This window comes from Sinohyriopsis cumingii, chromosome 17 (assembly GCF_028554795.1).
Source record: "Sinohyriopsis cumingii isolate HCF-2022 chromosome 17, ASM2855479v2, whole genome shotgun sequence".
Classification (NCBI taxonomy): Eukaryota; Metazoa; Mollusca; class Bivalvia; order Unionida; family Unionidae; genus Sinohyriopsis; species Sinohyriopsis cumingii.
Genome location: NC_142977.1, coordinates 5,699,984 through 5,718,568, shown reverse-complemented (window position 1 = coordinate 5,718,568; position 18,585 = coordinate 5,699,984). Strand labels below are relative to the sequence as shown.

At 34.9% G+C, this 18,585-nt stretch overlaps 1 protein-coding gene across 2 annotated transcripts in view; it reads left to right on the top strand.

Annotated features, from left to right (window-relative positions):
* Positions 1-18,585, top strand: part of LOC149777685 (protein O-mannosyl-transferase 1-like) — a 72,705-nt gene that overhangs the window by 27,344 nt on the left and 26,776 nt on the right. For both annotated transcript variants that reach the window (XM_089938728.1, XM_089938729.1), the window contains exons 9-13: positions 1,234-1,327; positions 4,895-5,050; positions 6,252-6,484; positions 12,643-12,735; positions 15,991-16,087. In XM_089938728.1, the coding sequence (XP_089794854.1) occupies positions 1,234-1,327; positions 4,895-5,050; positions 6,252-6,484; positions 12,643-12,735; positions 15,991-16,087 (673 nt within the window). The remainder of the gene's footprint in view (positions 1-1,233; positions 1,328-4,894; positions 5,051-6,251; positions 6,485-12,642; positions 12,736-15,990; positions 16,088-18,585) is intronic.

Sequence of the window (18,585 nt, the reverse complement as noted above, 5' to 3'; positions counted from 1 at the left end):
ATCACAGAGAGGTTTTACTTACATTGCAGTATCAGAATGCATCAGAGGGCTGTTTTGCATGAACATTTCAGTATCAGAATGCACTACAGAGAAGTTTTACTTACATTTCATTATCAGAATGCATCACAGAGAAGTTTACTTACACTGCAGTATCAGAATGCATCACAGAGCTGTTTTGCATAAACATTTCAGTATCAGAATGCACTACAGTGAAGTTCTACTTACATTTCAATAACAGAATGCACTTCATAGAAGTTTTACTTACATTTCAGTATCAGAATGCATCACAGAGCCATTTTGCATACATTGCAGTATCAGATTGCATCACAGAGCTGTTTTGCATATACATTTCAGTATCAGAATGCACTGCGTAGAAGTTTTACTTACATTTCAGTATCAGAATGCACTACATAGAAGTTTTACTTACATTTCAGTGGGGGCACTCACCAGTTATTATGTACTTTTGAGAGAGTGACGTATGTAAGGTGAATTTGTTTGCACTTAAAACATGCACAGTGGAGAGAATGTTGGCATACCTCCATGCTACATTAATGTAATGTGGATGATATGTACTTTTGGAAATTGTACATGATTTAAACACACTGCTGACTAAAATGAATCCTTCCTTGTGCTAAAAAATCAGCCTGAATTAGTCTAAAGTACACTATCCATAGCAGCTATTAAAATAGGGAAAATGAATTTTGCCAGACTAGACAATACCAGCTTCTGAAAGTGCAATAAATGAATTACCAAATATATAAAATGTAAAAAAAAGTTAATCGGTTCTTTTTTATACAATTTACCTCTGAAGTTCAGGAAGTGATAATGACCAAGTGGAGCCAGCACTTTTTTGAAAGGTGCACATCTGGAGTAAGGCCAAGCTGTATACTCTATAGCCCATATTACACCCATCAGTCATACACCAAAATAAAGGGAATTAAAGGTTCTTTGAATTATACCTATGATAAACAAGGTCTTTTTTTAAATAGCCAGTATAACCAGTGAGGAAAGCCGGGAAAATTCTTTTTCTTTAAAATCCTAATGCAAAATACGAAACTGTGGTGCACCACCAGTATCAGAATGCACTACATAGAAGTTTTACTTACATTTCAGAATCAGAATGCACTACATCGAAGTTTTACTTACATTTCAGTATCAGAATGCACTACATAGAAGTTTTACTTACATTTCAGTATCAAAATGCACTACATAGAAGTTTTACTTACATTTCAGTATCAAGCATGTTGGATTCTTCACAGCGATTCTAGTTCTGTACATTGTCACCAAGGACTACTGGACAATGCTAGCTGATGTATCCCGGTCAGATGTAAGAAAGATTGTCAGTTATTTGTTTTGGATTAGCTTTACCAGTCCAGAGTCAGTCAGATGACCTTGTGAATTTGACACACTGACACACACACACACACACACACACACACATAACACAGAAGTTAAATAGTTAACATATATAATTACTTATAGTTCAAATCCAACTGCAAATTGCATAGACCCAGATCGGCTGTTACATAAAACACTGGCAAATCTGGGTTTGTGCAATATAGTATGACTCATCAAATAGAACAAAGACTGTAGATCATGACCTGCCGATATTATGGTAGTTCAGGGTCTGTGTCAAATGTTGCTGGACCAAACTTACAGGTGATTATATTTGGCAGCTTGATTCTAATTTGTAGCTTTTCAGAGATATAAATAATGACTAACTAAACTTTCCAAGTAAAAAATCAAAAATAGTTCTTAGAATATGGATCATGTTCATTTGACAAAAATTGACATATTTTTGCGTCTTGTTAAATGTTTGTGAGTAACTAAAGGTAATCAATAAAACATATGGTAACAGTTGCAAATGTGAACGATATACACATATGCAAGGTAAAATACTTTAATGAAAACAGTTTTGTTTAAAACTGGTCATTTTACCTTTGAAGCTTTGCTGTAATAAAAACGTTTTTTAGAATATATTTTTCTCCTAGACTACATTCCCCAGTCACATTAACATTAGGGATAGAAATTCTACTACCTCTCAAATCCAGTCTTCCCAAAAGATGAAAATTCATCTTTCCGGTCTATAGACAAGGGGCAATAACTGTTTTCCATTATCTTCCCTTGGCATCACCAGTTTTAAGCTTGAAAACACATGATAATTGGTGCTAATTTATCCCATCCATTGAGGAGTTTGATATTTTTGGATATATTAAAAATTATTCTACAACTAATTACAACTGAAAATTATTTTTTCATTCAACCTAATTCTCAGTCTTTTGCCAGCCTATTGGGTGACACATTGGCCCCCTCCCCCCCTAAAAAAAACAACCTGAAGAGACAACATCCTTTACCTAAAGCTACATATGGAGAACTGTGACTTCTCTTTGTCTATGCCATTCCTAGAGTTACAAGTGCATTACTTGGTATGGCATGCGATGATAGGGGTGATTAGTTATGGTTGATTTTTCCCAGTCCTTTTATCATCTGTATCAGTTGAGAGTTTTGACACTTTAAAGGAGTATCCAATTCTAGGCAGCTCAGTGGCTTAAGTCCACCTGTGTGTCCATGCATGGCCTTCAGATACGTAAGTCGGGTGGCATATGAATGAGTCATGTCATCTAGTCTCACCTCAGTTTGCTGCCATATCATGTACCAACCATATTATCCAGCTGTCCGGTTCTAGGTCCGTATCATTCAGTAACAGTATGTATCATGACATTCAGTGACATTATGTATCGTGACATTCATTGACAGTATGTATCATGACATTCAGTGACAGTATGTATCATGACATTCAGTGACAGTATGTATCATGACATTCAGTGACAGCATGTATCATGACATTCAGTGACAGTATGTATCATGTTGTCCTGTGCTGCTTCATGTACAGCCATTGAATGTTAACATTGTGAGAACCTTAGTGATGAATTTATCTGCATGCCTAACACTACCAATACTCCTGTTGCCAAGGATACGTTGCCATCAGTGGGCAATCAGAAAGTAATCATCTGACAGCTGTTCTGTATTGACACATCACTAGACACATTCAAAAATGATCTGGAACATGCTTTAAGCTTTATCTAAAGCCAACTGAGCCAATTCGTGTAGTTCAAAAGCATCTCTTTCTTCCATTTAAATAGTTAAAGTGGACTTAACCCCACAATTCCTCTCATCATGGCTAAAGTGGGTAATTCGCATAGCTTACTCTGACATATACTTAGAGTTGCCTCATGAAAATCTTAGCTTATGAGGTCAGAGCAATTTCTGCAAGCCTTGACTTTGGCTATCCAAGATCTTGTTGAGACCATCGCCTGGCATGCGCAGTTGACCTTCTACAGTTCTTACCTACAAGATTTAGTGCCACATTGATGCACTCTGGATCTCATTGCACAACCAGCTACCGTATCGGACCCAACTGACATCAGCACAACCTCTGGATGGGCACCATATACAGCTTTCGCTGGATTCATGTGAAAATTTTATATAGTAAGAAGATTTCATTTATTATTCTTCCTAGATTTAAATCATGTCACTTCTGGTTGTCCTGCTTGCAAGTTATAAGAATGGATTATCCCTCACATGGGGAGTATAACCTTCTTCCCGCAAAGGTTACTCGAGGTATAGACATGATGCTCAACATTCCGTACTATTACCTATTCTAATGTTAATGTGATCAGGGAACACATGAGAAAACAAATATCACAGTATATTGTTTCTCCTAGAACACTTACCTGATCACATTACTTTAATACCCTCACATCCTTCCAGCAGTGTGAGCATCTCATTCATGATGTTCCACACTGTTTAAAACTAGCACCATCTGGTAGTGGTAAGGGAGGTAATAGACAAGAATTATTGCCCTTTGTGAATATAACATATACATTTCCTGTCTTTCCAACAGTCTTTTGGGAGGGCTGGATTTCGAATGTAGTCAACATCAATGTTAATGTGATCAGGTAGGTATTCTTGGATAAAACATAATTTAAGTGAAAAATATGCTTTCTGCAATGTGTTTATAGAATGTGTTTCCCAGAATTTTAATATAAACATCAATTTCATCTGATGTACATAATTCATTTGACCAGAAATCTCAAATTTTAGTTGTGACCAATATTGTTATATTTTATTTGTAGCCGTTACTGTTAAATTTCTTTTATGACCAGTATTGTTATATAAATTTTTTGTGTGGCCACTACTGTTAAATTTCTTTTGTGACCATTACTGTTACATTTTATTTCTGAGATTAATGGTTGAGGCCAGTTCAGTTACATGTCAGTTCTGACTATTACTGCTACATTTCATTTATAACCATATTGGTAGATTTCATTTGTGGCTCTTATTGTTACATTTTGCTTGTGATGATCATTGTTCCATTTCATTTGTGGACAATACTGTTATATTTCAGTTGTAGCCATTACAAATAAATTTTGGTTGTGGCCATTAATGCTACATTTCAGTTGTACCATTAATGCTACATTTCAGCTGTACCATTAATGCTACATTTCAGTTGTACTATTAATGCTACATTTCAGTTGTACCATTAATGCTACATTTCAGCTGTACCATTAATGCTACATTTCAGTTGTACCATTAATGCTACATTTCAGTTGTACCATTAATGCTACATTTCAGTTGTACCATTACTGCTACATTTCAATTGTACCATTAATGCTACATTTCAGTTGTGACCATTAATGTTGCATTTCAGTTGTAACCATTATTATTAGATTTCATTTGTTACTGTTATTCTTACATTTCATTGTGTTGATAATTGTTACATTTCAGTTGTGACCACTTATTGTTACATTTCAGTTGTGGTGATTTTTTTTACATTTCAGTTGTGGTGATTTTTTTTTACATTTCAGTTGTGGTGATTTTTTTTACATTTCAGTTGTGCCTGTGGAAACATTTTGCAGCTCGTGCTGGTTTGCTAGTTACTGTGCCAGTGGCGATGTATATCTATATTTATTACATTCACCTGAGTCTGCTTACTAAAGCGGGTCCACATGACAGTATCATGACCTCTGCATTCCAGGCCAGCCTAGAGGTCAGTTGAGCTCTTTGTCAGGTTGTATAATTTCTAAACACAGTTTATGTTGTGGTCATCTTGGTGAAAGTGTTTAAACACTGGGGTCAACTTCTTACTTTGGATATCCATAAGGTGTTATATTATGCTCCCTTTTAGTCTCACCTTCATATTGTTTGCTGCAAAAGTGGCAGGTGAGTAAGTAAATAAAATTATGTGTATTACAATGACCTTTTAACTTGAAAGTATACTTGAGGGTTGTAAATGTGTGTCTAAACATTTTTGATTTATTCATTTCATGCAAAAGGTTCCACAGTCTAATTCTTTGTGTACAATTCCACAGTCTAATTCTTTGTGTACAATTCCACAGTCTAAATCTTTGTGTATAATTCCACAGTCTAATTCATTGTGTACAATTTACCCATTAAACCTTGGTGTTTGCTTGAAAATTTTGTTCTTATTAAGTGATAGCTTAATTTAGAACCAATAATGTGTGCACAGTTAAGAGGATTTTTTTTTAATGTATCTGACAGAGTCAGGTTGACAATGGGCCAGAGCTTTATAAAAGATCTTATTCAGGGCTTCATAAAGAGCCTTATACAGGGCTTTATAAAGAGCCTTATACAGGACTGTATAAAGGGTCAAATATATATGGCTTTATAAAGGGTCTTATTCAGGGCTTTATAAAGAGCCTTATACAGGGCTTTATAAAGGGCCTTATTCAGGGCTTTATAAAGGGTCAAATATATATGGCTTTATAAAGGGTCTTATTCAGGGCTTTACAAAGTTTATTATTTAGGGCTTTATATAGAGCCTTAAACAGGGCTTTATAAAGGGCCTTATTCAGGGCTTTATAAAGGGTCAAATATATATGACTTTATAAAGGGCCTTATTCAGGGCTTTATAAAGGGCCTTATTCAGGGCTTTATAAAGTGTCAAATATATATGACTTTATAAAGGGCCTTATTCAGGGCCTTATTCAGGGCTCTAAAAAAGTCCTTATTTAGGGCTTTTTAAAGGGTCTTATACATGGCTTTATAAAGGGTGTTATACAGAGCTCTATAAAGGGCTTTATACAGGGCCTGTTTGGAACTATGAACTTATTGTTTAAGATGGCACCATATAGTTCCTGTAGAAGCCCTTGTATGAACCTGCTTTACAACGGTATCATATGTTATGTTCAGTTTGTAGTACACTTAAGTTGATTAATATTTATTTCCAGGGTGGTCTGGCAGCCCTGACAAGAGGACAGCCCCTGTATGTAGCATTTGGGTCCCAGATAACCCTGCGCCACACATTTGATCCAGTCCCTGGCAAGCCATGCTGGCTGCACTCCCATGCCCATGTATACCCAATACGTTACCAAGATGGACGTGGCAGCAGTCACCAGCAGCAAGTCACATGTTACATCTTCAAGGACATCAACAACTGGTGGATTATCAAGCACCCAGAAAAGTGAGCTTATGTTTCAAGGCCATTCTTATTGTTGAATCTATTTTTAGATTATCTCATGGTTCTACTTTATGGCTTAATTTTCTATTTTTACTGTCTCATATCTCATGGTTCTACTTTATGGCTTAATTTTCTATTTTTACTGTCTCATATCTCATGGTTCTACTTTATGGCTTAATTTTCTATTTTTACTGTCTCATATCTCATGGTTCTACTTTATGGCTTAATTTTCTATTTTTACTGTCTCATATCTCATGGTTCTGCTTATGGCTTAATTTTCTATTTTTACTGTCTCATATCTCATGGTTCTATTTTATGGCTTAATTTTCTAATCTGACCTGTTTGACCATGTGCAAAGTTAGAATGAGAATATATTATGTTCACGTGTTAATTATGTTGACCATGTGACAGGTGCTTGTTCAGGAGGCCCAGGTGGTCAGGGTGGTCTAAAGCACTCACCTTTACCAATCGCTGCCATCTCACCACTGTCAACATGCGTTCAAGTCTCAGTCTTGGCCAATGTGGGTATGTGAGAAGGATTGCCAGTAGCTTTCTGTGGGTCATCAGTTCTTACTGGGGTTTTCCCAGACTCCTACTCTACCATTGATACTGGCTGCCTTTTATAACCTATGGTATGCTTAAAAGTAGCATTAAACCCACAACAACAAGAACAACAACAACAACAACAACAACAACAACATCAACAACATGTTCATGTGTTAATGCTGTTGACAATGTGAACATTTGGAGTGAGGATACATCATGTTCATGTGTTATTTCTGTTGATTAGTATCAGAAAGGCAAGCTAAATCCATTGAGCAGGAGGGCTGCATGAGTGAATTAATAAAGGTTCTTTTTAATATAAGATATATGCTTAATTTTTATTTTGACATCAGGCAGGAGTGAGAAACATGGTCTGTTGTCCCAGATGGATGACTTGCTGTACTGTCATTGTGGTATTTACCATCCATCATATGCCATTGTGGTATTTATCATCCATCATATGCCACTGTGGTATTTATCATCCATCATATGCCGTTGTGGTATTTACTTATCATCCATCATATGCCATTGTGGTATTTAGCATCCATCATATGCCATTGTGGTATTTATCATCCATCATATGCCATTGTGGTATTTATCATCCATCATATGCCATTGTGGTATTTATCATCCATCATATGCCACTGTGGTATTTATCATCCATCATATGCCATTGTGGTATTTACTTATCATCCATCACTTGCCATTGTGGTATTTACCATCCATCATATGCCATTGTGGTATTTACTTATCATCCAGCATATACCATTGTGGTATTTATCATCCATCATATGCCATTGTGGTATTTACCATCCATCATATGCCATTGTGGTATTTACTTATCATCCAGCATATACCATTGTGGTATTTATCATCCATCATATGCCATTGTGGTATTTATCATCCATCATATGCCACTATGGTATTTATCATCCATCATATGCCATTGTGATATTTATCATCCATCATATGCTACTGTGGTATTTATCATCCATCATATGCCATTGTGGTATTTATCATCCATCATATGCCACTATGGTATTTATCATCCATCATATGCCATTGTGGTATTTATCATCCATCATATGCCATTGTGGTATTTATCTTCCATCATATGCCATTGTGGTATTTATCATCCATCATATGCCATTGTGGTATTGTGGTATTTATCATCCATCATATGCCACTATAGTATTTATCATCCATCATATGCCATTGTGGTATTTATCATCCATCATATGCCACTATGGTATTTATCGTCCATCATATGACATTGTGAGTGGTCTGGCAATATATGACTATAGTTATCTTGAGTTGCTTATCTTGGACTGGCAAACCAGCCATTCATCCATGTATTCTTACAGCCGCTATATCTTATGTGGAACATACCGCATAGCAAAATTAACCAACTGGACCAAACAGTACATTGCCACTTCTTAGAAAACTGGCTTTATTCATAGAGCTGTCCAGCTGAGCCGAACCAGCATTGCTAAACCAGCATTCTAGTATACAGCACATCCTATGGGTCTATACTTAAATAAAATGAATCAATGAATAGGTAAACATTACAGTGATACATATCTACCCAAGGAGAGGAGGACAATCCCCAGCTTGAAAAATGGATGAAATAGAAATGCCTGAATCAGCTGATCCAAGAATGTAATGGAAGGAAATCAGCTTTAAGGCAGCAATAGAAGAAATATAACTCTGAATGTCTTCCTCCACTTATAGTAATCCCTACCTACAAGCTCAAAGCCTCTGTGGATATAGACGAAGACAATGATAATCCATCAATTAGTCATCAAAACTTACAGAAATCATCAGGCATCTCTCAGAGAAAATTTGTGACCCATGTCATGCAAAAGCCTTTTTTCCATGAGCCACCTTCCATCTAGCTGCTTGTTTAACTGCTTTAAACCTCAATTCACTTGCTGTTCAGAAATGCCTAATGTTGACAAGGATGTTTCTGCTTTTAGCATGACTGACCCACTTTGTTATAAAGAGGATTAGCAGGTCTTCAGCGCCACCTCCAAGCTAGTGAGGAAAGTTATATCAACTTTATCACTACTTTATGTAGTGTAAAGTGCAGTTTTTCACCTTGCTGGGAAGGTCAGAAGTGATTATGCCAGGGATTTGGTGAAATGAATTGCCAAAGTCATGAATAGGACTTCTCACCACATGATGGCTGATGATCTGATGGCGTCCTGCAACATGGACTTAGTCAACATGGACTTAATCAACATGGACTTTGTCAACATGTACTTCATCAATATATACTTAGTTAACATGGTCTTAATCAATATGGACTATTCAACATGGACTTAATCAAATGGACTTTGTCAACATGGACGTAGTCAACATGGGATTAGTCAACATGGACTTGCTCTCTTCCTCTCTAAAGTCCCACCATGCAGTGGCTTTGTGCACCCTTCTGTTCAGGAGTCAGATTGAGGAGGTCGGAAAACAGTCAGCACAAGAGTTGCCACTACATTAGTCAGCATCTGTCTGGACATCCTGCTTAGGGATCATTGTCAAGACATGACAATCGCCAGCAGGGTTACATGAGTTGCCACCACATTAGTCAGCATCTGTCTGGACATCCTGCTTAGGGATCATTGTCAGGACATGACAATCACCAGCAGGGTTACAAAAGAGTTGCCACCACATTAGTCAGCATCTGTCTGGACATCCTGCTTAGGGATCATTGTCAAGACATGACAGTCGCCAGCAGGGTTACAAAAGAGGTATTTCCCACAGATGACAGAAAAGCGAATCATAGACAGTCATACACCCCTACTTGTTCATGTCAGTGTTTCTTCTCCTCCAATCCTCCTGGCACCCATTAGTGACTTATATTTTGTCCCACCTGTTAGCCATCTACCCATGGTCTGTCCAACACATTTTAACATTCCGGTCCATTCAGCAAATATATTCTCCATTGGCAAAACAGAAAGTGGCTCACAACAGGAATACCCCTTGAAAACCCACAAACAGGAGTAATGATTTGTACAGATGCCAGTCTGTCTGGTTGGGGAGCACACCCGCTGTGTTACTTAACAATGGTTAGTGACAAGTGGAATTTGAACTCTTAAGATATTTATGCTTTGAGTAAGGGAAAAATTCTAATAATCATATCAAGAGATGGCTTTTAATATCAACCTCCTGGAAATATATCAAATGTTTTGGTCAAACTTTTCTGCGGACATATGGTTCTGATACTGTTGGACAATACATTAGTGGCCTCATACATTCTCACACATGAAGAATGTTTCTTTGAATGGGATTACTTTTAACATTGTTGCCCAATACCAGATGAGTATTCAGGTCAAGCACATACATGGATGGCTCAACATTTTAGCTGACTTGTCAGAAAGAGGAGAACTGCTTCACACAGTGTGGTCTCTATATCCCTCCACATTTAGTCGAGTCTGTGCTCTACAGTGACACTTGATGATAGATTTTTTCATGACATGGTAGAACAACAAAATGCTCTCCATTTTCTGGACCACAAAAAATGGGTTGTCACTGCTCTGTCAGACAGCTGGGAGGGAATGTGGGCCTACACCTTCCCTCCATCAGTCCTGCTATCAGATAGTTCTGATTGCCCTGCTATGATGGGATAAATCCTGGATCAGTGATCTGATGTCCCTACTGACAGACATACTCAGGAATGTCACGGTGGTCCCTATTCTGATTAAGCAGATTGCCACTATGCCACCCATATCCATGGAAACTCCTCCTTCACACCAAACTCTTGTAAGGGATGCCTTTCATGACTTCAGTTGTGGAGAGCAACAGCTAGAAGGCCCACCACTCTAAAGGGATACAACTTATAATATGACTGCTACATTGGCCATCTGAAAATATTTTTATCACTAGTTCTCTCAATGGCTGGTCATGGTTAAATCATGCTTTCCCAAATGACTGCTTATGATATCTAGTTCATACTGAATAAAAATGGTGCCACTGTGGTATTGAATATGGTCACCATCTTTAAATTATTATTATTGTTACTCCTCCAAATTGGAAAGTCACATCAACATGGGATTGTCATCAAAATACTTCAAATGACGCATTGTTGGTCCTGCCATTGACGTACAATATGTTCACCACAACAGCTAATTTGAAAATATTGTAATCACTGAAAAATAACAAAGATGGTTTCAACACTCTGTAGTTAAAAGGAAGAAATGGTCTCATCTTAGATTCCTGGAAATTCAGTTTCTAACAGTAAAACATCAGTCACGTTGAGGAATTCTAATTTGTGTATTATAATGTGTACCTGACAACCATTATGTTTTTGGCATAATCATTACTCTTTTTTTTCACCTAATTATATATTACTCTCACCTGTATATGGATTACACCATTTTTTGTACATTAAGAATTAAAATTTAAAAAAAGTAATTAAATTTTGTGTTTGTCATTTTTATTTTTATCTCTTTAATCCCACTCATCATATAAATTTGAGAATATTCTAAAAAGGAAGACTGCTATGTAAGAATAGTGTATGAGTTCATTTGCCTTTCCTAAACCTACATGTACTTTATTTTCTATTTATAGCAACTGTAAATGACACATTTCCAAGAAAACAGATATTTTTCTCCAATTTGAAACTTTGCCTCACAGGTTCAGTATGTTTATAAACTAGGTAGCTGAGTTGTCCATATTTTTCAAGAAAATGATGCCAGATGTTAAGAGAATCAGTCCTTATCGATGTGACTCATGTATGTTATATGACTGAAAAATATTAGAGGTGAGGTAACTTTAGACTTCAAAACATGTCAAATCAGAAAAAGGACAAATCAATAGCACTTCACACATTTGAAAAGAAGAATATGAGAGCACAGCATTCAGATTGCGTACATTGTCAAACTTGTTGCAGAATTTGTGGGCTTGACTTTACAATCATTAAGTGAAAGATAGACTTGTAGACTATTGTTGCATATAAATAATTTATCAGCATGTTTTGTGTTTGTATCTTGGTTCTAATCCACATATCTCTTTGTAACAAGAATTTTTACAGCAGCAGATCCAGGTTAGTAACAAAAATAAATGTACATTTTTCATAGTGTTGGGTAATTATTGTGTCATATATTGATTACATTTTTCATTGTGTCGGGTAATTATTGTGTCATACATTGATTACATTTTTCGTAGTGTCGGGTAATTATTGTGTGTCATATATTGATTACATTTTTCATAGTGTCGGGTAATTATTGTGTGTCATATATTGATTACATTTTTCATAGTGTCGGGTAATTATTGTGTGTCATATATTGATTACATTTTTCATAGTGTCAGGTAATTATTGTGTGTCATATATTGATTACATTTTTCATAGTGTCGGGTAATTATTGTGTGTCATAAATTGATTACATTTGTCATAGTGTTGGGTAATTATTGTGTGTAATATATTGATTACATTTTTTATGATCAGATTTGCTTTTATTACCAATAATTATGCTTATATCTCACTTGGGGTTGGTATGTACGATAATGTCTGTTACCTGTGTATTTTGTGTGTTATAAACCTATTGAGTGTGTATTTTGTGCATTGAAATGCCATTTACCTTTATATTTTGTGTTTCATAATGCCTGTTACCTGTATATTTCAGGGATTCAATGGTAGCAGATGACCCACCTGTTGCAGTCCAGCATGGCGACATTGTACAGCTGGTTCATGGCATCACTAGCAGGGCACTAAACAGGTACATAATTATATGGCTGTCTGTGGGAATACTTTTAGGCCTTACAACCCCTCTACTGGAATTGAATTCCAGAGTTATTAAGAATCATATGAATTGGGTGTCTTACTTCCCAGTCTGGAACTAACTGAATTTTATTACATTTTAAATTCAATTAGTTCTATTATGAAAACAACAAAACACAAACTTATAATACCAGACTGATTCTTACAGTCATTTTAAAATGCTTTTATGGTCACTTTTTGGTCAGTTTGTTATGCTAAGTTCAGTAATTCTTAAAAACAAGGAATTAGATTCAATATTTCTTTGAATATATATGCATTTATGCATAAGTCTGGTCGATATTAAATATATTAGGAAAAGAACATTTTCATTGTTGGTCAGAGTGATGGTAACACAATATATATATATATATATATATATATATATATATATATATATATATATATATATTAGGAAAATATGATGGTAACAAGGCATGAAGCAGTAAGTGCAGGAATGAAGAGTTTTAATACATGTTTGATTGAAAGAATGAATGAAAAAGAAGAGAAGATGAATGAATGATGAAGGAAGGAATAATCATTTTAAAGGATTAAAAGTGAAGGAAGGAAAGAGGGAGGGAGAAAGGAAAGATGAATTGCCTGTTTTATTTGTGAATGAAAACATATGAGAGATTTTTATTGAAAAATCTCATGCCAGTTGAACACCATCATATTTCTGACACCATATAATTAAATTATCTCTGGTTAAAATTGAACACCATTATATTTCTGACACTATGTAATTGAATTTTCTCTGATTATAATTGAACACCATTATATTTCTGACACTATATAATTCAATTTTCTCTGATTATAATTGAACACCATTATATTTCTGATACATTGAATTATCTCTGGTCATAATTTCACTTTGTTAATAAGGACTAGTTTGTCTGAGCTTCCATCTTTTCATCATTAGACTCCATCACATTGCAGATACCCATTCATGGGTTCATTTTTTTAAATTTTTTTTTTGGAGGGTGCTTTCTCTGGTTGATCTTTTCAGACCATTTAGGGAGGCCCTCCTGCCCTACTTGTTGTTATGTATGCTGTATCTTTTTATTTATTTATGTTTCATCTTTGTATGGATTTCATATTTTTTTGCTTTTGTATATATATATATATATATTTGGTACTATATATATATAATGTGTTTTTTGTTCTTGTTTTTTTTGTTCTTTTTTATTATTACATATTATATATATATATATATATATATATATATATATATATATATATATATATATTGGTGATTTTAAAAGAATGAAAATAAGTATGAGCCAGCTGTTACTGATCCCAAGGCTGAGGATTACTGACTGCGCTGTCTCACAGAGTTGCAATATCTACCTAAAGCATTTGCCATTATCAGTTAGGTCATGACCTCCTCATTGGATCACACTGTCTTAAGTCAGGCTAGTTGCCCTTAATCTAAATTAGGCTGTGACCTATTGGACCTGCTGATTGGATCACAGTTCTCAAGTCAGCCGCTTGCCCTTAATCAAAATTAGGGTCTGAAACTATAACAAAGCTACCTACTCATGAGATAACTTAATTCATGCTAATCATCCTTGATTCTGTTGACTCCAGACACCAAACAAGACCAACACCCAATGGATCACTATAGGCTTTAGACACCTAAACAGACCAATGTCCAATGGATCTCTATAGACGTTAGACACTTATGTAAAGCAGCTAGACCAATACCCTTAAGTTCTCTATAGATTATAGACACCTCATTAGACCATTACCCATTGGTTCTCTATAGACACTAGACACCTAACTAGATAATTACCATTAATTCTTTTTAGACTCTAGACACCTGTCTCACACAGTCTGATAGAGATTGGTATTACATCATAAAAAGTACATTCACACTTTAATTCAGTCAAAGCAAAGAAGAAATTTATGAGATTATTGTATGTACAATCAAGGTATGCATATTTAAAATTTGTGAGGTCACATGGCTTATGTCTCACACTGTACTGACCTATCAGAAAGAACAGTCTGTACTAATAGACAGAACGTTGTTCACCATTAGAGTGAGAATTCACTTACAGTGAGAGGAGTTGATTTACTATCAGTGATTTTGTCAGAAATTCTGTATGGTTTTGATGGAAAATGCATATGGTTTTGATGGAAAATGCCTTAGGTTTAAACATATTATCTTTGATTAATTCTCTTGCAGCATTTGAAATGTCTCAAGTGGTATTTTGTATTGAAATGTCCCAAGTAGTATTTTCTATTGAAATGTCTCAAGTGGTATTTTCTATTGAAATGTCCCAAGTAGTATTTTCTATTGAAATGTCTCAGGTGGTGTTTTCTATTGAAATGTCTCAAGCAGTATTTTCTGTTGAAATGTCTCAAGTGGTATTTTCTATTGAAATGTCCCAAGTATTATTTTCTGTTGAAATGTCTCAAGTGGTATTCTCTATTGAAATATATATCAGGTGGTATTTTTTATTGAAATGTCGCAAGTGGTGGTTTCTTTTGAAACGTGTCAAGTGGTATTTTCTAATGCAATGTCTAAAGTGGTATTTTCTATTGAAATGTCCCAAGTGATATTTTCTATTGAAATGTCCCAAGTGGTATTTTCTGTATGCAAGTATTAATGGATTGGCCACTAACCATTATGCCAAACTCTCATATTACCAATTGCTACATGCTGTTAATACATCGACAACAAATTTGCAGCACATAATTAAGTAACATCACTTTAATCTCATTTTCAGGAGATCGTAGATGACAGATTTTATATGCATGGTTTGATTTGATTTACACTAGGACACTGTACTGAAAATTATAAATTCCAATTTCACTATGTCGAACTATTGACATGACACGCTAGTTTTTTTTACATCGGTTTTATTTTTTCAACCATGGATAAGCTGTAGCTACAAAATATTTAATTAGTTAATGAATTTTCAGCACAAATATTTATATATTCTCCACAGGCATCATTAGTAGCTTGTTTGAAGATATCTGTACTCATGAATATTTATCTTCAGACATTATTGGAGATTATCAGTGTTTGTGTATTCTGCCTCTGTTTGGCTTACCTCATACATACGTCAGATTGCTACAGAATTAAAGTTCATATATGTTTTCATGTTGTAGTCAATTAAATGCCCACTTTGGGTGGTGGGTGGTGGTGCGTGGGTGGAAATTAAGATAAAACTACACAAGAATCATCTACTTACATGGAACTTTTCTGTTCCAGTCATGATGTGGCTGCCCCACTAACCCCCCAGAATCAAGAAGTGACCTGCTACATTGACTACAATGTTTCCATGCCTGCACAGAACTTGTGGCGAGTGGTGAGTCATATATTCCTTGATCATTCATTGACACAAAAAATGTAGAGTAGACCTTTATTTGACCTTGACCCTGCCTGCCTGAAATCTAGTAGATAACTATGCTTGTCATGCATAAGAGTTACAATGCATTTTGTCTTTGATAAGCCGACACAGGAACAAAAATTTTGAGTGTGTGCACACTGAACCTTGCACTAAGACATTTGTCACATTACATGGTCACATGATCCAAAATCTATTGGCCTTCATTTTATTAGATGTGAATGGCAAAAATAAAATTTGTTATTGAATTCAAAGTGATTATTTTCTCAGGAAACACAAAAGTACTCAGATAAAATTCTTGAACAGAGATATTCAGTGGAATTTGTAGTGAATTATAATGTGAAATTATATTACTGTGATTCAACAAAAGAATGTTGACACATCAGCCGTATACAGGTTATAACAGACACATTAACACCTTCAGTTTGGATTTATTTGGACTTTAATGAATTTTATTCAGGACTTAAAATTATTAGGATTGTGTCTGTAATTCTTGGATTATTTTGGGATTTAATTCACAATGCCATAAGTTCTTTTTTCTCATTTTCACTTTGTATTCCTATGAAATAAATTATTTGTTGAATTTTGTTACTTTTCACTCTTTCTGTTACTTATTTTAAGACCATAGACTTATAACACATTAAATGAAAAGAGATCTATCGTTGTCGGCAGATCAAACTCATTTTTATTCCATGGAGCGAATGATGTATATGCTTTTGCTTACAGCAATGTGTGTGGCAAAAGAACCTGAGAAATTAACGTATTTCAAATTAAGAAAACAAATGTGATCATGTCTTAACCGAAAAACATGAAGACAAAGAACTTGATATTCTAACCAATTGTCGGAGTCACGATATCGGGGTTCATGAAAAATGCTGTACACACTCACTCCAGGTAGTAAAAGTCAGCAAAAAGGATTGAGGTTCGGGGACTATCAAGATTAAAAAATTTGGGAGAGAAGGGTGAAAACAAAGTGGAGAACACCATCATACATCATTTGCTGCAAATTAAACGGGGAAACTTTCGTTCAAACAATCTTTATGTGGAACATGGAAAAAGTGACGCATACGACCTTTTACCTACCAACAAATGAAGATATTTTGTTAGTATCACTCAAGTAATGTGGACTTACAAAATGCCAGTTTTATAATGCTTTCTTGACATGTTAAATGTTAAATGCAAAAGAGGCACTTTTTACGTAGCATTTTTGAAGTGTTATATACAAAATGGAGGCATTTTAATAAATACAATCCTGAACTGGTTCATACAAATTGGGACATTATCTATGAAGTGGAAGTTACAAAATGGGGACATTTCATTGATGTGATAAATACAAAAGGAAAGCATATCAAACTATGTACATGCAATCATGAAATTTTGCATACAAGTCAGAGACATACATACACACTGCCTTGACCTGGTTCATTATTTTTATCATGAGGTGTAAGAATTCAAATGTGTGATGGCATAGATTGAAATCTCTCTCATTTACATATTGGGGTATATTTTATGGGATAGATTAAGTTATTTGTATACAGATAACTAACACACAGACAAATCTATCCCATCACACATTTATATACAAATAACTAACACACAAATCTATTCCATCACACATTTATATACAAATAATTAAAACAGACAAATCTATCCCATCACATTTGCATACAAAATAACTGTATCATTAGACATTTGTATTCTTACACCTCATGATAAAAATAAAATATACCCCATTATGTAAATGAAAGAGATTTCAATCTATCCCATCACACATTTGTATTCTTACACCTCATGACAAAAATAAAATATACCCCATTATGTAAATGAAAGAGATTTCAATCTATCCTATCACACATTTGTATTCTTACACCTCATGACAAAAATAAAATATACCCCATTATGTAAATGAAAGATTTCAATCTATCCCATCACACATTTGTCGTCTTACACCTCACGATAAAAATAAAATATATACCATTATGTAAATGAGAGATTTCAACCTATCCCATCACACATTTGTATTCTTACACCTCGTGATAAAAATATAATATACCCCATTATGTAAATGAGAGATTTTAATCTATCCTATCACACATTTGTCGTCTTACACCTCATGACAAAAATAAAATACATGCCATTATGTAAATGAAAGATATTTCAATCCTTGATTAATAGTGTACCATACTGCTCCCATTTAGCTCAGCTATTGTCAAAGACAAAACCACAATAAAATAGATAATGGAAATTACACAAAACAAATACCTTGAGTTTCAAAGATATTTAATTTATCTTTAAATACTGACAATATTAATATTCATATAAACTCCATTAACACATTAACCCCTGCGACTTTTTGCCATTTTTGCCTGAAAATCGAGTAGGAAACACATTTTAAAAGCTATTTCTGAATAGACTCGAAAACACCAAATCCCCAGTCATCTTTCAATAACATACTGCCT